Source organism: Phodopus roborovskii, unplaced genomic scaffold (genome assembly GCF_943737965.1).
Source record: "Phodopus roborovskii unplaced genomic scaffold, PHOROB, whole genome shotgun sequence".
Taxonomy (NCBI): Eukaryota; Metazoa; Chordata; class Mammalia; order Rodentia; family Cricetidae; genus Phodopus; species Phodopus roborovskii.
In genome coordinates, this window is record NW_026126423.1 from 2460299 (window position 1) to 2481703 (window position 21405).

The 21405-nt window shown below is 41.4% G+C and overlaps 1 protein-coding gene across 1 annotated transcript; it reads left to right on the plus strand.

Annotated features, from left to right (window-relative positions):
* The first annotated feature begins 989 nt into the window (after positions 1-989).
* Positions 990-16757, plus strand: Cisd2 (CDGSH iron sulfur domain 2). The gene is made up of 3 exons (XM_051185455.1): positions 990-1165; positions 12095-12309; positions 14301-16757. The coding sequence occupies exons 1-3, from the start codon at positions 1063-1065 to the stop codon at positions 14388-14390; spliced, it is 408 nt and encodes a 135-aa protein (XP_051041412.1). The 5' UTR covers positions 990-1062; the 3' UTR covers positions 14391-16757.
* Positions 16758-21405: the final 4648 nt, after the last annotated feature.

Below are 21405 nucleotides of genomic sequence, written 5' to 3' on the forward strand. Positions count from 1 at the left end.
AATTTCCCTAGGGGTTATTTTCCTGACAGGCCCATTTGGAAGATCTTTTAAGGGAGGGCAACAATGGTTATGTCTTTGTTCTTAGGAGGAAGCCCTCCTCCTCAGCATCAGATAGCAAACTAAGATGTTTGGGTCCGTTTAGAAGGTCATGTTTTCACCGAGGCCAGAGATGTGGTTTAGATCCCCTTTTGTTGTTGCAGTGCAGTTCTCAGTACGGAAGACTGAAAGAGGGGTCGTCTCCAGTGACCTTCAAGCCTGCTGATGTAACTAGCTTACGCAACAGGAGGCCTGGGTCCAAAGGAGCCCCTAACCCCACAAGTGCACTACTGTGGCTATTCTGACTTCAGCCAAAATATGTAAAACTTCACAAATATGTTTAAAATGTAGAAGAAGCACGCGAGGCCTTGTACCAAAGAAACTCCACAAGGCAGGCGTGGTAACCCCAGCATTAGAAAGATGAAGACAGGAGAATCGGAAGCTCTACTTAATCAGTTTACTGACCTTGGCGTCAGCCCGGGTACATGACGCCTCAGAAACAAAACAAGGGGTAAATTCTCATTTGGGCTTTAAACAAAAACACTTCCCTGAAGCGTTTTAGTCAACTCACCCTCAAAGGGAACTGAAAAATGAAATGTAACCACGAACTATAGTAACTTCTAGAGTGGCCGAAGGGGGGGGGGTGGAAAGGCTCCTTGAGCTGGACAGACTAAACCTGGGGAAATGAGAAATCACTATGTAGTTCTTGCTTTGGGTTGGCCATAAACCCCGGCCACCCGGCAGGTGAGCTTGCGGCGCCGGGCGGGGGTCGCGGCCACCCGAGGGGCGGCGAGGGAAGGGCCCCGCAAAGGCGTGGCACCGGGTCCCCGGCCTGCGCTCGCTCGGCGCGGCGCGTGGCAGGCCCGGTCCACACCGCTCCGCTCCGCTCCGCTCCGCAGCGCGCACGTCACTCGCGCGCGCCAATCGCGGCCTGGCTGTCCATCCTCCCGCCCGAGCCCGCGAGCCCGCCGGCCGCTTCCGCTCTCACGCAAGCGCAGCAGCCGGGCAGCGGACGCCGGCGGCACGATGGTTCTGGACAGCGTGGCCCGCATCGTCAAGGTGCAGCTGCCCGCCTACCTCAAGCAGCTCCCGGTGCCCGAGAGCATCACCGGCTTCGCCCGCCTCACAGGTAGCCCTCCCGCCCCCGCCCCATCCGCGCGCGCCGCCCCCGGGCGAGGGGGCCCCGGGGAGGGCGGGGCGCCAGGCCTGAGCACGTGACCCGCGCCCCGCGTGCGCCTGTGCGGCGCCGGGCACAGGGCCCCGTCTCCCCGGCGGCCCCGCGGAGGTGGCGCTGAGTTAGGGGCGGCCGGTGCCATCGTCGTGCTCCCCGCCGCGTGCCTGTGCCGAGGAAGCACCTAATGCCCTTGGCAGGAGGCGCCCTGCTGGCGGGGGAGACGCACAGGCTCCGCGCAGAGCGCGCGTGTGCGGCGCTTTCTTTCCCAAGCCACCTCAGAAGTGACCTCAGTTCTCCACCGCACACGTGGGGGCTGGAGGTCACCTCCGTAACGACCGTTCCCGGAGCTAGCGGAGGTGGAGAAAAGTAGCCGACCTTGAGGTTTAGTGGGTTGAGGTCCTACCTGTCTGAAAGGGTCCCACGAATCAGCACCCGAGTCTTGACTGAAAGCCCGCAGATGCCCTCGGTACTTGGTGGTTCGGGTTTGGGGCATCACAGTGTGAAGCAGGTCTTTGTACACCGGCTCTCCAGACTGTATAGGATGGTGAGGAAATCAGGAGCTCCCGAGTGAGCGTCTGGGAGGGCAAGCATGAATTAAGATAATAATGAGGTAAGTAGGCTTGATTGGCCTGCAGCCTTCCCGAGATAGCTGACTTAAAATACAGCAGTTGGAAGATTGATGGAAGAAAATGAAAACTGAGGCCGCGAATCAGGAGATGGAGTTAATACCAAATGGGTGAGGAATATTTAGGGCCCGGCGTCAGCTCCATCCCAGGTCCACTGTTTTTACTGGAGTACTTCGTCAAACAGGTGTGCGTTTGATGCCAGTCCCTCTCGGGTGAGGGGTAGCAACAGAAAAGACTTGTCATAGATGTAGATGGGCAAACTACATCATACAGGCTTCAACAGTTGCAGGTTTTTACTGTCAGTGGCTGCTGCTCCGCTACACTTTGATGTTAAGAGATCCGATAGAGTATATGAAATCGAGTGGACAGCTTGGCAGCTGACTAATAAACACCAAAACATGTAGACACCCAAAGTAACACAAAAATAACAGAAGAGAAACAGTCCAAATCTCCAGTTCTCTATAAACATCCAGATCTCCTCTTTGAAGAGATTTTATTGTTTAAAAATGTAGCATGTAAAGAAACGACTCTCCCTCTTTTATAATTTCTTTACTTAACACTCTATTTTAAAATGTAATCCTCCTGCAGATGTAACAATTACCAAGCTTGTACTTTGCCATCACATCCCTTACAGCTTGAAATGTAGAATTCTTTATTTTAAAAATTAGTTATAGCTTACTGTTAAGTATACTTAGACAGTTGGTTTTCCCTTTTGAGTTATATACCCTTAAATGTAGTCACTAAATTAGCAATGCAAAGCCAAAGGGATATAGTCGTTTTGTGGCATTGTTCTGCTTTGCCAGTTTATTCTAATAATACACATTAATTAGGTTTTTAACAGTGAAAAATAAAAATTTTTCTATCACCCCAGTGTAGGGCGACTTGCATTATATGCATTGGTTATGACATAATAGGTTCATTTTTTTTTTTTTTTAAATAGATGAAACGTGCTTGAAACAGATAGTATGATACCGAGTTTAGTAGCTAGAAGACTTTATAAGCATGATTTCTTACAGGTCCCTCTTGGCAATAAATATTTAGTCTTTATTAAAGACATTAAGGAACTTCAACTATAACTTTTCCCCTTCCAAATCAATAGTGCGTAATGACTTCCAGTTTAAAATACATAATGTTAGGACTGTTTCTCAAAAATAATGACAATTCCAATGTCTGTTTTATTTTGTTTTCAGGCCCGGTTAAGTGTAGCATCTTAGTAGTAGTTATTTAAGCCCCAGTATAGTGTCTACATATCTAGTATTGGTACTTTGTCTAAGAAGCATTAACTTAGTTGTAATAATAGCTTCATGAAAACATTCTGTTTTGGATATGACAATAACTGTGATAAGGTCTGTTCTGGAGTAGTGGTAAAAACCTTCAAGCTACTTTTCACTCAGTCTCCCCTCTTCAAAGTAGACTGTAATAGCTAATGACATTGCATTTTCTTGAGTGAGCTACTTGTAGGATCTATAATATAGATTTTCATTGAAATAAAAACTTAGAGGGCTGCTTTTAAGAAGTTCATTTACATGTTTAAGAGACCAAAAATATCATTTTCTTCTGTGAAAATTAGTCTTTCCCTATTTAGATATAGCCGATTCCCACCCCACAGTTCTCTCATGATGAATCTGCATTTTTAGAAAACACATGGAAATTCTAAATTACTACACAGGATTTAAATACCGACAGTTTTAATTTGTCCAAAACCATCTTTCTTTCTGTTAAATTTGCAAGAATAAGGCCTTAAAGGTAAATTAGTGTAATTTGTTCTTCAGAGGCATAATATATTGATCTTAAAAAATTTTTTCTATCATCTTGTAAGCTTTAAAAATAAAACTGTGGGAAGAAAAATGTCCCTGTTCAAAAGCCAGAAAACAGGTTTTTTTCTAGATTCATACGCTAGCCATGATATTTTTGTCAACATGAATTAGTTCACTTCTTTGAAACTTAACAAAAATACTTAAAAACCAACAAATGATCAAGGTGGTAGTGGTTCAAGCCTTTAATTCCAGCATGGCAGAGGGTAGAGTGGGGGTGGGGGGTAGAGGCAAGTGGATTTCTGGGTTCAAGGTCAGCCTGGTGTACAGAGAGAGAGTTCTAGGGTAGCCCGGGCTACACAGAGAAACACTGGTTTGTTTAAAAAATAATATATATATATATATATATATATATATATATATATATATATATATTTTTTTTTTTTTCAGAGTAACACAAGCATACCCAGCCTTTAATAAGTTCATTCCTATTATTTGTCCAAGGGACAAATTTTGAACCTGTAATTTAGAAGCAGGATAAGATCAAAAACATACATCCACATAAGATCTTGTTTATGTATTATCACCCTTATTCATAACTTTCTTCCAAACTGGAAGCAACCCAAACATCTACCAAGAGGAAAGTGAATTATGATATCCATAAAGTAGTGAACTCGTCAGCAATAAAAAAGAACGAGGTATTAATCCACCAATTGTTCTGTTGGTTGGTTGGTGGTTTTGTTTTGTTTTTTTTCCCCTCAGGACAGGGTTTTACTGTGCAGTCCTGGAACTCACTCTGTAGACCATGCTGGCTCAGACTCACAGAGATCCGTCCCTTCTCTGCCTCCCGAGTGCTGGGATTAAAGACATGAGCCACCACCTTCCAGTGAAACTCAACAACTTTATGTTGAATAAAAGAGTATTTGATTACAGAACTCAGTAGTGGGGGATATTCTAGACAGATTCAGGGAAAGACTTTCTGGGGTAAACAGATATTTACAGAAAAATTTACTGGTGGCCGCGGGGGTACAGTTATTTGCCACAAGATGGAACTAACTGCTTAGTATGTTTGTTTTACTCTAAATTATGCCTCGATTTTTAAAAATTTGGACCATGGTGAGTTTTCTCAATAGGAAAGTATGAATAACAACAAATGTTTTTATTAACATAACTTCTAAAAGACAAGAATTTGATTTTAAGAATCTTTTGAGAATTCTAAATCTTTGGGATCTTTTGGGGAAATATTAATATAAATATTCTTAGGTTGTAAGTTTTTTTTTTTTTCTCCTAGTTAGTCCAACTATTCTTAAGACCCAGTGTAATTAAGAATGAACCTAGCCTGTCTGGAGAAAGGTTTGGGGCTCAAACATTACCTGCCATATAGCTCTTTGAAAATTTAGTTCCCTCAAGTAGTCACATGTTTATTGAGTACTTGAAGTAGGCCCTGCGACTTTCTAGGTGCTAGGACACTGTTGTATGCATAGTGAACGAGGAAACTTTAAAAGTTCATTAAGTTTATTGGCCCTTTGATCTTGAGGTCGTTAATGTTGGGCTTTGAGAGATAATAAAAGCTATTCAGTGATATAAATAGCTCCCCCATCACTAGAGAGATTGAGGTAGGAGAACCACTGAGACATGGGTGGCAGTTTGAGACTAGACTGAGGTCTAGGACTATGTAATAGGAACCTGTGTTATACTCCACACTTCAGTCGTAAGTTTTTTTTTTATATATATGTGTGTGTGCCTGGAGAGGGCATTGGATCCCCTGAAACTGGAATTACGAACATTTGTGAGCCATCATGTGTGTGCTGGGAATTGAATTCAGATGCTCTGGGGGAACAGCCAGTGCTCTGAGCTGCTCCCAGACTGGCTGGCAAGCCTTCTTTCTTTCTCCTTGCTGTGGTCACTGTAGCCTAGGCTGACTTGGACCTGATGGCCAAGTCACAGCACATTCACAGCAGTCCTCTAGCCTCTAGTCATGGCCCACCACACCCAGCAACACAGTGTTTTCTGTGCTTGAGAAATAGAAATAATTTTTTTTGTGCTTTAACTATAAATGATACATTAAAACATTTATAAAGAAAATGCCAATCAAGTTTTTATGGCCTTATATGTAACGGTTTATAAATTTGAAAAGAAAAAAATATGACCTGGTTGCTTTTTTCTTTTTAATAATAGCAAATGATTTATTGGTTAAATTATCAATCATGGATTTACGATATAAAGGAGTGGATAATTCACCAGAAACTGGGTTGGAAGTACTAATTTCAGTTACTCTGACAAGACTCAGTAACAGACAGCTGACAGTGAAATCACGGCTGCCTGTTGGTCAGTTATCTGAAGCTCATTACTCTTTCTCTGAGCATCAGGTGGTAGAAGTCCCAGAGGACAGGGCAGCAGGCACTAACGGACGAAGGCTGTGTTTGCTAGTCCAGCGTCGTAGTTCCACTCTTAGAACTCCCAAGTCGCTGGGCAGAAGACACAGGAAGAGGAGAGGCTGCTGGGAATGTGTGGTGTGGCTTCTCTAGCCCACCCTGAGCTGCACACAGGGTCTGAGCCTAAACCGGCAACACAAAGGCTTTGGGATGTGGCTGTGAAGGAGGCAGGCCTCTCAGGAGAGGATCAGTGAGTTTAGAATTAAGTGCTGGGGTGGGTACCACAACCTGGGAGGTTTCCTTTTTGCTGCCAAGACCCTAATAGCCTGGTTTAGTAGGTCATAGTGCTGAGCCGGGTGCATTCCAACCATGTTGCCCAAAGTAAATCCTGGCGCTGGAGCATGATGTCAGTGGGCAGGCAGGAACTGGGGCATGGTGCAGTCAGTGAGGAGGGTGTGAAGGGCCTTCAGTTGGGGCCTCTCAGCACCTAGGTAAGTGCTGAGAATCTTCTTCCGTAGATGCCAGGCCAGCCTGTGATATAAAGTGTCTCCCCCCACACACACACACATGCACACACTCTCACACACACATATATTACTGAGATCCATGTGTTTCTATGTATACTTGATGCTTTTACAATGGTTGGTTAGGATTAGGAGTGTAACTCAATGCTCTCTCTGTGTGAGCTCTAGGAGCTCACTTTGACTTTTTCTCATTTTGAATAGTGCTTGCTCTTCATACTGTTTGATTTTCTGCTTTATTCTGTTTCCCTGGTGATGCCAGTTCTTCTGTCTTCTTGATCTTATTAGGTATCATAATTGCTGGTTATAGAAGTCACATAACTTTTAGGACCCTGCTTAGTAACAGTGTATGTTCCGGGTTCATTCTTAATTAGAAACAGGTCATTTTCCTTCCCCTTAAATTACAAACAGAAAAAAGAAATTGTCTGAGCTCCTTTATTAAGAGAAAATTTTAAGAAAACTCAACCCTTTTACATTGACGTGCAAACCAAACATTACCTAAATGGGTTTGTTTGTTGTTGCTGTTGTTTAATAGATTGATGCAGCTGTCAGCCAGGTCTATCTGTGGAGTAACCTAATTATCTTCAAAATGTATTTCTCTCCAATCACCGGTCTCCTTTAGACTTGCACCTTCTGATCCTGGCTTGTTTCCTAACCCTCGACATTTCTTAGAAAGGTACCTCCTTCCCATAAGAGGAAGGTACCCATTGCAGGCACCTTTACCACCCTCGTCATCCTTGTCGGATGGATGAAGCAGAGAGAGTTGGCATCTTTCTGGCCTGCACAGCTCCTTGCACTCAGACCCTTTCCTTTAAAGCCTCTGTCATCCATTAGCACAGTATCCCGTGCTCCGTGGACCTTTAGTGTGTTACATTCTTTAATGATGTTGACACTATTTCCTCCTCTGAGTATGTGCGCTCCTTCTCTTTACAGCTGCTCTTATACTTTTTCTTGGGGAAGATAGATTATTTCATGCATTAGAGACCTCCTTTCATATACAAAGTAAAACCAGGAGCTTAGCCACTTTTAGCTTAAGTTCTGTAACTAATCAACCACAAAAGCTATTGATTTCACTGTTTAATGAGTCGGGTGTGGTAGAGCAGGAGGCTGAGGCAGGGCGGTCTTGGATGCCAGCGTGGACTGCATAGTTAGTTTCAGCCTGGCCTGGATTTGATAGTAAGTTCTTGGATCAGATCAGGGTTTTTTATTTCTACAAGAGAATGGGAGTTTTTAACAGACCTATTTTGAGTCTGTGGACAATCCTCAGAAAATGTACACATACTGCTTGTCAAGTTTTACAGAACCTCAGTACAGGTTAGTTTTCACAGTTTACCCTTTCTCTCTCTCTCTTTTTTAAATGAGCCAGGTTGGATTAATTTATTCTGGCCCCTGTCTTTATGGGTATTTTGTTTGTTTGTTTTTTCTGTTTTTTTTCTTTTTAGATACAGGGTTTCTCTGTGGCTTTGGAAGCTGTCCTGGAACTAGCTCTTGTAGACCAGGTTGGCCTCAAACTCACAGAGATCTGCCTGCCTCTGCCTCCCGAATGCTGGGATTTTTGTTTTTTTAGGCATGATGTGTAGCCTTGGCTGGTAGGATCCCCCTCCTTGGTCTTCTGAGTTCTGGGAACATGAGCTCTCACTACCACACCAGGCAGTAGAATTCTCAAAGCTCATCCTTCTCTGCTCTTCCTCATGACCCTCCTCCTTGCCATCTCCCATCAGACTGTAGCTTGATTTCGTAAATAGGTAATTTTCTAAGGACATTTACATACATCAGTGCCATCTTCATTATGCTAGGGTAGATTCCTACCTACCGAAAGCATATCAGAACTTGTCATCATGTGGTACCTTCTCTTCTTTGTATTCCAAAGATACCAAGGCACTGAGTTTCCCTGGCTTTTCATGAGTGTCCTGTCTGTACCTCACCTGCAGTTTCGGCTGCTAGGTATGTAGTTCCTCCCTTTATTTGCCCATGAACTATTTATTCTCTTACTCATCATCCAGAAAGGCCCCAAAGCTCTCAAAATAGGTGTCAAAAATTGAAGATTTTGTTCATTTTAGCAATGAATTATCACTTTTCTTCTACATGGCTGATATATAACTACTCATATTTTGCAATATTGTAATCCTTTTTATATCTCTGATTCCATAGAGATGGAAAGTGCTTTTATAGCAGTTATTTGTTTATAATTTTGGTGTCTTCAAAACCCATCACTTCACCTAAGCTGTTGATGTGGGTTGTTAGTTTTAGAGGTACAAGAAGCTTTTTTCCTAAACATCTTAAAGCCTTTCTGTACCTTAATTTTGTAAGCTATAGAGAAAGGTAAACAAACCTAATAGGAATGATCTATATGGCAAATTGATGAAGGATAAACTCAAGTTAACTAAAGTTCATTGTAGTGTTGTTATGCAAGTCTAGTAGAGGACAGGGAACTGGGATCTCTTGGAGAGGGGACTGACATCTATATAACTTGGGCTTGATGGTAGCATTTGTCACTAGCTTTGTTTCAAATAGTGCTGTGCAATTTTTGCTGAATGAAGATCATCTGGAAGGTTTTACACATTCTCTGTCTTGAAGATTGGCGAATCTGTGAGCCTTTGGCTTCTCACTTTTCAAGCCTCTGTCCAGTTTTTTTTTTTTTTTTCCCAGAGCCCTTTCCCGACTGACTCCCTGACCTGAAGTTCCAGTCAACTCACTCCTGTGCCACCAGGCTGTTTGTTTCTTTGGTTGTTTGGCTTGTCTTGTTAGTTTTGTGTCACCTTGTTGATTTTTTTTTATAGCTCTTAGTACAACCTGTGACTTTATTATTTGTGTTTTGCTTCCTTATTGTCTGTCCCCTCCTCTCATTATCCATCAGCAAGCATCCCTGCTCCTAATGTAGTAGCCAGAATATAGGGTACTTAGTAAATACTGTTTTTAAATGAATGAATGTTATTCCTGTTTTGCAGACGAATGGACCCTGGACTTAGACTTAAGATAAACAGTGATTGAGTTGTTTGCTGCATCCCTGTTGTGTCCCAGGCCTGCACTGTGCACTGCTCACAGAGAAACAGCAAACAGCTGCTGATTGTGCTTTGCACAGTGTCTCCACAAAGTGATCACGAAGTACTCATACAGTAAAACTTGAAAACATGGACTTACCAGAGGGAATGCATGAGATTTTATTTGTGTGTGTGTGTGTGTGTGTGTGTTGATGCACATGTATGCACATGCATGTGGAGGTCAGACAATAACTTTGAGTGACATCCTCAGAATGCTGTCTGCCTACTCTGAGACACAGTGTCTCATTGGTCTGGAACTCATCACTTAGGCTCGACTGGCTGGCCATTGACTCTTAGGGATCCTCTTGTCTCTGCCTCACACTGGATTGCAAGCACATACCACCACACCTGGGTTCTGGGGGTTGGACTCAGGGCTTTGTGCTTTTTGTTGTTGTTTGATTGGTTGTGTGTTGTTGTTGTTGATGATTGGTTGTGTTTTGTTTTTGTTTGTTTGTTTTGTTTGTTTTTTGAGATATGGTTTCTCTGTGACAGCCCTGACTGTCCTGAAATTCCCTCTGTAGAGCTGGCTGGCCTTAAACTAACAGAGATCCACCTGCCTTTGCCTCCTGAGTGCTGGGATTAAAGATGTGCACCCGACACCGAAGGATTTCATGCTTATAAAGCAAGCACGTTAACAGACTGAGCCATCCCCTAAGCCATCTGCCCTTAAATCAATAATCTAAAACAGAAAGGGGGTTGTTGAGATGGCTTGTGGAGTAAAACCACTTGCTGCACAGGCTTACATTAGATTTGCTTATTCCAAACCTCATACACTAATAATAATAATAATAATAATAATAATAATCAGAAAAGGAGGCTTGTAAGGTACAAAAGCAGATGGTCTAGATTAGTAGAAGTTACCGGTAGCTAGAAAGAGCACACTTTATTTTAGGCCATGTCTTCAGATCCATATAATTTCAAAACTCATTGTTCTGAACCTTAAACAAAACTAAAGAAACTGAAGTATAAATTATGTATATCTTAGTAAAAAATAAATTAGTATATTGAGCCAGGCATGTTCTTAGGATACAGTGGTGACCCAGACAAATACGGCTCATGCTTTTGTACACCTTTATTGTGGGTGGGACACATGGGAGGTGAAAGATGCCATCAAAACTCATGCCCTCTTCCAGAGGACCCAGGTTTGATTCCCAGCACCCACAGTGGGGCTCACATCCATCTGTAGGTGATCTGGAATCCTCTTCTGGCTTCCATAGGCACTAGACATGCAGATGGTTACACAAACATACATGTAAACAAAGCACCCATACACACAAATGTTTTTGAGTTCTTAAATACTTTTCCAAATGTCATGATGGAGTTGGAAAAATGATAAAATAATTTTATATATTAAAATGTAAGATATGGACTATATAGATAATAAGTATAGAAATATACCCAAAGTGTTACAAATTCTTGCTAGATTTTTAATAACTTTTTGTTCCTTTCTAAATTAAATTTTCAGCTGGGCAGTGGTGGTGCACACCTTTAATCCCAGCACTCTGGAGGCAGAGGCAGGCAAATCAATGAGTTTGAGGTCAGCCTGGTCTACAGAGCTAGCTCTAGGACAGCTAGGCCTGTTACACAGAGAAATCCTGTCTTGGGGAAAAAAAATCATACTATCCATGTTTTATAATTCTAAAACAATACAATTTAAAATATGCTGGAGAGATAGCTCAGCAGTTAAGATCACTGGCTGTTCTTCCAGAGGACCTTGGTTCAATCCCAGCACACACATGGCAGCTCACAACTGTCTGTAATTCAGGGGATCCAGAATCCTCCTTATACAGACATACATGCAGGCAAAACACCAATGCACATAAAATAAAAATGCATTATTATGAGGAGTATATTTCTTCAAATTATTTTGTGTACTATTTGTAATTAGTGACTCTCCCAGTAACTAGTATACATAAAATTGTTCAGAGCAAGAAGCTTATCTTAAAAGGAGTTTTATTTGTTTCTGTACCTTATATTCTTTAAGAAAAATCATCTTAGGCATGGTGGGCACACCTTTAATCCTAGCACTTGGGAGGCAGAGGCAGGCGGATCTTTGTGAGTTTGAGGCCAGCTAGTGTACAACAGCTAGTTCCAGGACAGGTTCCAAAACTACACAGAGAAACCTTGTTTCAAAAAGCCACCCCCCCCAAAAAAAAAAAAAAAAAAAAAAAGTTGAGGCATTTGAGGCTATGTTCTGCTTGAAATTACAAATCAGTAGTAAAATTTTTCCATTGTATGGGTATAGATATAGTATTAAGGAAAACAGTGAACATATTTTCTACACTTAGTAAGACAATTTTCATAATTATGTTGGTTATAAGTCCAGATAAAAGTAAATATAAGTACAAATATACTGAGGTAGGATATTTAAAATAGTACCTGTTCCAAAAATTTCAGTTTCACAAATCGGGTTAGCCTACAAATAAAAAGATAATCTTAGTAGGGCTGGGTCTGTTGTGTTTATGTAGTTTACAGGAACGGTACACAGGTTAAGGAAGCAGCGCACACTCGTGAACTTGTGTCCCTTATGAGAGCTTGCTGATGCTGACGACTGTGCTTGTGTTTAGTTTCAGAATGGCTCCGCCTACTGCCCTTCCTTGGTGTGCTTGCCCTCCTTGGCTACCTTGCAGTTCGCCCCTTCTTCCCGAAGAAGAAACAACAGAAGGATAGCTTGATTAACCTTAAAATACAAAAAGAAAATCCCAAAGTGGTGAACGAAATAAACATTGAAGATCTGTGTCTCACTAAAGCAGCTTACTGTAGGTGTTGGCGCTCCAAGACGGTAAGATACCCATTTAAACATGCGATAAAATTGTTTGGCGTTAGTTAGGATTGTTTCAGTCCCCAGTTTAGGGATTTTTCCATACTGTTCAGGATTCAAAACTGATAATCCCAAATTGACGTTTGCTTTTTTGCTTGATCGTGCCTGACTTAGAGGACGGCAGAGAGCAGTGAACTCTGAGGCTGTCAACTGCTCAGCATTTGTCCATTTGTTCTGTCTGTTTGTTCTTTACTTGTTTTATGCAAGAGAGTATTTAAGATTTAATAGAAAGGAGCTTAAACTTTGATGTCAAAACAAGTAATTACTAAAATTAGATGCCAGTCTCTCAATTGAGCAGGTTAAGCAAATTGCCAGCTTCGTTTGCTTTGGGCCAGTTTCTCTGTGTCTCTGCCTTTGAAGAGGGTCTTACTGTGGAGCACTAAATGGGCTAGAATTGGTAGTATTCTCCAGCTAGCCTGGAACTCACACAGATGCTGGGATTAAAGGCAAATATGCCTAACTTGAGTTACTTAGTTTTTAGTCTCTTGTTTGTAGGGGTTTTTTGTTGTTTTTGCTGTTTGTTTTTTCCATCTTCTCTATAGGTATTGTAGATATTTTGAAGATTTAATGAGATGGCACATGTAACATATCTTAAATAGTGCAAGCTAGTAAATAACATAGGTTTTAATGAGGAAAATGAATTCTAGTTGATAAAAATCTGTTTTCTTGTATTTGGTGAAGGTTATTTGAAATTTTAAGTACAATGTTTTTGTTTCATTATTTTTAACAGCAAAGTTTTGGAGACAGTATAATAGGCAACAAAGTACAGGAAGTTAAAACTAATGGCATATTGGGAAGTCAATGCAAATCTTTTTTTTTTAAGATTTATTTAAGTTGTGTGTTGGTGGCGCATATACTTGGAAGGCAGAGGCAGGTGAATTTCTGTGAGTTTGAGGCCAACCTGTTCTACAGAGCGAATTTTAGGACAGGCTTCAAAGCTATACACAGAGAAACCCTGTCTCAAAAAAACAAAACAAAACAAAACAAAACAAAAAAATATTTCATGGGAAGATGGTTCTGTGGATTAAATTGTTGCTGCACAGGCATAAGGACCTGAGTTCTGGTCCTCAAAACTCCTGTATGGTGGTGAGCTTTGTTACCGTAGCAGTGGAGGGTTGGGGGCCAGAGATGAGGCTCCCTGGCCTGCCAGGAGTGAAGTTACTAGTTTAGTGAGAGGCCTGTCTCAAAACTTAAGGTGGATAAGCAACTGAAGAAGACATCACTATGTCAGTCTCTGGCGTCCACATGTGTCCTCACTGGCAAGCACACACGCCCTGTGCACAGGCACCCAAACATGTAGTGACAGGAGGTCCTGCTTTAATAGAAGAAAATCATATTACAATAGGATACTTTGCTTTTAAAATATGAATGTCACAATAAATTCAGAGGGAAACCTATAATAAAATGGTGATTATACCTATTTATGTTTGGATGGATTGAGCATTTAATAACACCTTTTCACAAACTTTATAGTATGAGTTTTATAAGAAAACATTGGAAAATTTACTTTGAATGTACATTTCATTGTTTTAAATTTAAATAAGAAATTAGCTCAAATGTAAAGCTTCATAGAGAATTAGAGCTTATTTTGATCCCTTTTTAAACTTTTATACTCAGCCAAAGAGTCTTTTGTTGTTTGTTCTTTAAGACAAGATTTTAACCTGGCAGTTCTGGAGCTCACTCCGTAGATCAGGCTGGTCTTGAACTCAGAGATCCTGGTGCCTCTGCCTCCCTGGGAAAGAGTCTTCTTTTTACCTAACATTACCTGGCTGGATGGGGCATGGAGTGGTGGGATGGTGGGTGTGTGCTCTGTCAGAAAGTGCACTGACAGGCTCTCACTAGGGAGCTCTGTTTTCAGTCAGTGGCTTACTGACTTCCTGAGCATTTCACAGGTGTCTCTACTTCATGAATCCCGTGGTAAAATAACATTTGCAATTCTTTTTCCCTTTTAGTTTCCTGCCTGTGATGGGTCCCATAATAAGCATAATGAATTGACAGGCGATAATGTGGGTCCACTCATACTGAAGAAGAAAGAAGTATAACAGTAGCCATTTAAGATTGAAACTCTTGTAATGTTCCCTTGTTTGTTGTGCATAGAAAAGTCTTTGGAGGTTTTAACTATCAATACTTGTTGAATAATTATTTCTGCCAATTATTTTCTTGCTACACTACTGCTTATATTTGATACTTTATATTTTCAGTCCTTTATGTAGAAAACAAAAGATCAGGTCTTACTCTGAAATCAAGAGTTAATATATCTTTCAACAATGAAGTCAGTACTTCAGATTTTCATTAATTGGGATTTTAAAGTTTGGCCATAGGCCAAAAGTTATTTCTCTGCATATCAGTATTTCAACAGAATGTATATATTTTTAAAAATTCTCCCCTGTCCTGTAAAATGTATTTTTATACTGTTTTGTTTTGCTCATTTGAAGTAGTTTGCCATCCTCTGGCCTTTGTGGAACTCTTCTGTTTTTAGATGAATTATGAAAAATATTGCCATCAAGAATTTCTTTGAGGCAATAAAACCCCTTGTTTTATAGAGAATTTTGTCTCATTACTATGATTTCCCAATTCCTCAAGTAAATCAGTTATAAAAATGTTCCAGTGAGAAACAATTATTTATATCGTAAAAAAATTGATACACCTTACAAACGGCTTGCTCTGTGTGTGTGTGTGTGTGTGTGTGTGTGTGTGTGTGATGTGTTGTTTAACTTGGTGACAGCTGGGTAGCAATAGCACTTACAGCTACAGTTTGAAGGTCAATTAGATATTAAGTGTATCTGAATTTGCATTAGAACGGCACATAGTTCATTGTTCAATTATGTTTTCTTTTTTTGTAATCAGTTCTAGAGAAACAGGGCAACATGATGTCAAGTTACTTGTAATCCACAGGATTGAATTTGCACATTCTAAGAGAAAAAGTTTTGATCTTTTTTAGAAGAGACAACTCCTTATTACATTAGCTTCACAAAATGTAGATAAACTATTTGTGTTTATAATGGCATAAAAAGGTCTGCTAAGGATGATGACTTGGAAAGCAAGGCTTAGTGCTTTTACTTTCCATTTCTCTCCTGTTTCCCCCTATCCCAAAAAACATTTACATACTTTTAAATGACTTTTTAAATCAAGACTTTGAATAAAATTGTCAAAGCACAATTAAGGTTTTTAGGCCCATATGGTGAGGCCTTTGATTGATTGTGTAACGGCAGATAGGATGGCGTCAGCATTGCAGGAAGCCCAGTGCACAAATGGACTGGACACCAGCTGGGCAAGGAAGGAAGCCATCAAGGGTTGCTGGCAAACATTGCAAACAGCAGCACCAGCAGCAAAACCACCTATTCATTTTCTGGCTCATAAGTGAAATGATACACCACTAAGGGTAAAATAAGGGTATATAACAAAAGGTGAAATTTAGTTTAGTACTTGAGTTCTGCCATAAAACTGTGTTATCTCCAGGAGCAGGGGAACAGTTAAATTTGGGGACACTCATTTGTCAAGTCTGCTGGGTTGGATGGGTTATCTCTAGGGTTTCTTATTTATTTAATGAGAAGTCGTGAGCCTGCTGCCACATATGTTATGTGTTCTGTTCTCTTTCGTTAGCTGTTATATCTAGCAGTATGAGAAAGACTGTTGTTGGCAAGCCAAGCCTCCATGCTAAAAGGAAAGTGATTACAAGTCAACTTATCACATAATTAAATTACAGACTTATCTTACAGTTTTAATATTTGTGTGTTGTGAAGTGTGAATAATATTAAAACATGTAGACATGTTTTAGTTTAGACTTACTTTATCTTTATTATTTTATGTGTGTGCGTGCTTGTCTGCATGTATGTGTGTCTGTGCACCACGCACATGCCTGGTGCCCAAGCAAGGCAGAAGAGAATGTTGGGGCTCCTGGAACTGGAATTAACACATGTTTATGAGCCACCCTGGGAGTGCTGGGAACTGAACCCTGGTCCTCTGCAAGAGCATCCAGTGCTATTAACACCTGAGCCATCTTTCTAGCCCTGCAAAATTTTTAATAAAATGAATAAACACATTTGATGAGAGGCAGTGATTGTTTTGGAGCAGAACTGAAGACCTGGTGTGTGAGTGTAGTGGATCCTATGAAAGTCAAGAGTGATCCAGATTTGGTTTTTGCTCATGCAGTAACTTTCCTGGTACTAGGGTGGAGCGCAGGGCTTCACCCTCGCTGGCAAGAGCTCTTTACACTGAGCTCCCTCTTGTGTTATGTCTTTTTAATAGTATAAAGCACTGAAATACAAGGAAGTTTTCAATGTAGGCTTACTGGAAATTTTGCATTATTTGTAATTTTAGTCCACTATCAGGAAACTCTCTAGTTTTATTTTCCATTACAATCCTCATGTAATAGCTACCCATAAACTATTAAAGATGCAATCCACTCAGTTCATAACGTTTCATTTGTGTGTCTATGTGTGTGTACACCTACCTGTGTTTGCAGATGTGTGTACCTGTGAGATTGGAGGCTCGTGGGCTGAGAGCTGTGAGCCGCTCCTGGCGCCACTGTCTCCTCCCCTACCCCCCCCCCCCCAGCACTCAGGTCACAGTCAACACTGCTGTGACACTAGAGGTGAACTCAGGTTCTCACGCTTGTAGGTCAGGCTTCTTACTAACTGAGCCATCTCGGAGCCCATCATCATTTTCTACGGAGGCCTAGGGGATGGATATTCAATCTTTGTGGTGATAAAGCTAATAGTTACTGAGTATCTATCTATACCAGACATTATATTAAGCATGCACCTCTCGCTGCTGAGAAACTCAGCATTAGACTGAAGCACGTACTGGGGTCATAAATGTATCTCGTGTAATGGCAGTGAGTCCCACTGTGTGACTTAATCTTTCTCAGGACCCTGAAGGTAGAGTTGGAAAGTACCCGTGCAGGGGGAGCTTTACAGGGTCTGTGCCCAAACTCAACCCCGTTTCCTACCCATCGCCAGGGGGTAATAGAGCATCGGTCTTCTGTGGCTGTGTGGATTTGTTTTTGTTTTCTGAGACCATTTACTCCGTGCCCCGAAGTGCCTTCACTGTAGATTAACCAATTATTTTCCCACAGCTGGTCACAGTTGGAGTAGAATTCTCATCAAAAATTTGGATACCTTGTCTGTGGTCATTCTGCCTCCCTGTCTGCAAAACCATTTACTGCAATTCACAACAACATTCTTAAAAAAAAAAAAAAAAAAAAAAAAAAAAATATCTAGTTGCTATACTTTCTGGCTCACAGAAAGCAAATTTATTGGAAATTAGTAATCTAAAATGAAATGATCAGTTTTTTAATTTTGTCAAATACAAGTAGTGAAAAAAAGTGGAAAAAATTTCCAGGAGATAATTTTCATGCCCTGAGAGTTAACTGATTTTCCCCTCCCACATTCTCTACTCTAGAACATACTAAGTTGTTCCCCTGCCTAGAAACCCACATCTGGTAGCAGGCTGGTGTTTTAGTAAGCTTTCACGTGACCATTACAGTTGCCATCTGTAAATTCACTGAATTCTCTCTCATGTGTGCCTTACATAGGCTCTGAATAGCCAAACATGTGAGCTGATAAACCACTTAGTTATTAAAGTATGTCCTGAGCGTTCTAGAACCTTAGAGAGACAGCTGTGCTGTTATCACGACTGCTGTGAGAGCGAGCGACCCATCCTGCTGACTTACAGACTACTCACTCCTGACTCAGCAGATAAGACCGCCCTTACAGAATACCAGGTAGCCCAGAGTGTTAGCAGGCTTTAGGTAAATGACTCATTTGTGTGGATAGCTGAGCACGTTAAGACTCAGCTCTGAGTTTGCTACCTCATGATGATTCACTGAAGTGCTTTTGTATTTTGTAACCTAATTTGTTAATAAGTTTATAGGAAGCCAATTAAACTAGCTGCTGATCTGTGTAATTCTTCTCACAGTCTTTGATTAGAAGTGTATTTAGACTGTCTTCCTAAACAAACAATTTTAAGGTTCCACTCTAAAAAAAAAAAAAAAAAAAAAAAAAAAAAACAAACAAAAATAGGCAACTGCTTTATTTGATACCTACCCAACATGTTGAACTAATTGCATTTCACTTGATTAGATTCATCAGGGGCTGCATCACCAACAGGAAAAAGCCCAAGGGTGTTTCAAAGTCAGTCAGTGCCTGAGCCTTCCATCTTCAATCTCCTCATTTCCCCTTCTCATCAGATCCCCATGTTTGGTTATCTGTTTTCTATTCCTAAACAAATCACCAGTGTCAAGGACACTTTATCCAGAAACAGGTAAACAGTAAATATGACTATGACTGCTAGTAGGAAAGGCAACAAAACAAAAAACCCCAAAACAAAAACCCAACAACAAAAAACAAACAAATGAAAATTGAAAAGTTGAAAAGATTTAACCGAGAACTTGTATCTCAGCTCCTGAGGACATCTCTGTGATCAAATTATATAAGTAGTGTTTCATGATAAATTTGCATCAAGTAGTGTGTGATAGTTGAGATTCAGGATGTTACATTCACAGATACTAGTACCCACACTGAGTTAAAAGTTCAGCACTTAACATGCTATATATAGCAAGTCCAAAGTGTGTCCAGGGTGTCCTTGATATGTGGGGGCTTTATTTCAGGAAGCCTGTTCAATTGAAACATTTTCAAATGTAATTACCAATTTACCACATAATTTAATTCCCTAAAACATGGCAAGAGCTAAATCTGGCAGGTGGGATTCTCATCACATACATGGTGCTAGAGAACTTGCCCACACCAAACACAACTGGAGGTCCTGCTTCAGAGCCGCATTCTTTTGAGTGTCTCCGTGCCTTTAGTGCATGCAGAATGGGTTAGGGAGAACACCTATAGCTGCTTTGTTAGTTTAACTGCTCCGTCTGACCCCGTGCTTTATAAAGTTCGTCATAATGGGCTTTGATTGGAAGCTTGTTTTGTCGTATTCACCAGGTCAACTAGTTTATATTTTGCAGAAGGCTAGTTTAGTGAGGTCATGCAGCAGTCATTAAATGCACTGTATACACTGGGACGTGCATATTATTAGCAAGTACACATTCCTGTACTGTTTGGTAAGGACACTGGAAATGTGCAGAAAGGCAATAAGAGGGTTTTCAGCTAAGGATGGCATCACTAACTTTGCAGTGGTTTAAATGCTCAGATGCATTCCTTACTAAAACAACAACAAAACAAAACAAACAAACAAAAACCCCCAGACAGGCTTTAAACAATTGTGGTGAAAGAATGTTTGTGACTGTTTCCTTGAACATTGGTCAAATGGGTCAGCCATGATGGCCATTCTTCAGCACTATAATGTTGTAATTTCCAAATAGAAAAGGGAGGAAGTTGGTAAATTGTTTAAGTGCAGAGATCAACTCTACAGTAGTAGAAACTATCAGAGAACGCTTCAGTAGACCTCCCATCCTGCAGGAGCACACTAGACGAGGAACATACCAGTCACATTCATTGACCAGATCTAAGAACAATGCTTACAAGGACAGAACTCTCCTAGGAAATCAGACAGAGTTAGATACTTTTGAAGTAGGTAGCAAAGCACCGGGAAATCTAAAAGAAAACAGAAAACCTAGAAAACATCTGATTTATACTGACCCCAGTAAGGAAAGTAATGTTTTATTTGACCAGTTACCAAGCAGACAATGAAATGTGTGTTTTCAAATCCACAGTTCAGGGTTCTGGGGCTGTAGCTCAAAGCCCAGCTTCACAAAGCACAAGCTCTGTCCCAAGCACCGCTAGCCCAGCTGTTCATCATAGTGGCTGAATTAACTTTCCCAGCAAGAGCATACGAGTGTGCCCCTTTCTTTACATCCTTGTTAGCATTTGCTGATCTGTCTTTATACAACATACATGCACACACACACACACACACACACACACACACACATTCTGACTGGAAAGAGGCGATATATCTCACTGTGGTTTGATTTGATGGAGGCTGAGAAGTGGGAGAAAGGGACAAAACACTATTAGAAGGACTAAGTTCTACTGTTGTGTAGCCCAGTTCGGCAACTATAGTTCACAATAGTCTATTATCTCCTTTATGGATAGCTAGGGACGAAAAGAGTTCAGAGGCTTCAAACAAAGTGAAGACAAGAAGAGAGTCAATGACCTTGACTTCATCAGTACATACTGTATTTAGTGGAACTTCACATCACATTCTGTACACCCTGGGATATAAAGACCCGAAGCCTTTGCTGCCTTTGGTGTTCTCTGACTCAAACCTGCCTGCCATGATGCAAGGCTTTCTCCGACCCCACCCTGGGGATTTACACTTCCTGCTTTAGGGGGGGGGTGAACCTCAAGCCCCTGGTTGGCTTCTTGCTTTCACCAGGATGGGAACCTGTTGGAGATCACCCATAGAAATTGTGTGTGTGCTACTGCCTCCTTGTGGTCGTACCTTCTTCACATGCCTGGCAGTAAAAATTCACTGCGGGCTCAGAAGCATGAGCAGCATACACTTCCTCTGGCCACATCTTATCAAGCTATTGCTGCCAGCAATAAAGAGCAACGTGGGCTTCAGTGTGGCAGATCCCGTAAGGACAGCAAGTGGAATATATTGGGCGCTTCCCCTGTAGGAAGGAGAGCAATTCATCTGGACTGGAACTGATGCCTAGTCTAAGTATTGATCTGTCTTTGCTATTCTCATGGCGTAAACCAGGGCTAGTGTGCAAGGACTAACCAAATGCTTGGTCCACCAGTGTGCAACCCTGTACACCATTGCCTTGTACCAAGGAGTGCCCTGCCCAGCACTGTAGTTGCAGTGGTGGTCACGTGACCATGAGATTCAACAGCACGGCACAAAGCCACAACAGCCAGAAGCTGTCAAACCGATGAGCTGATGGGACCACATCTGGCAGCAGTTTGAAGCTGCAAACACGGAGCAACAGCTCTCACCTTGGGTCACTACATGGTCTCTGTCTCCAGTAAAAAGAGGACGTGGGTTTGTAGTGCTAGGACCGTTTACTACTACTCCCAGCGCTTCATTAGGGAATGTTTGCTAGTCTTTACAGTAAAACGCTCAGGCACAATGGGAACACAGGAGAGCGTATATCAC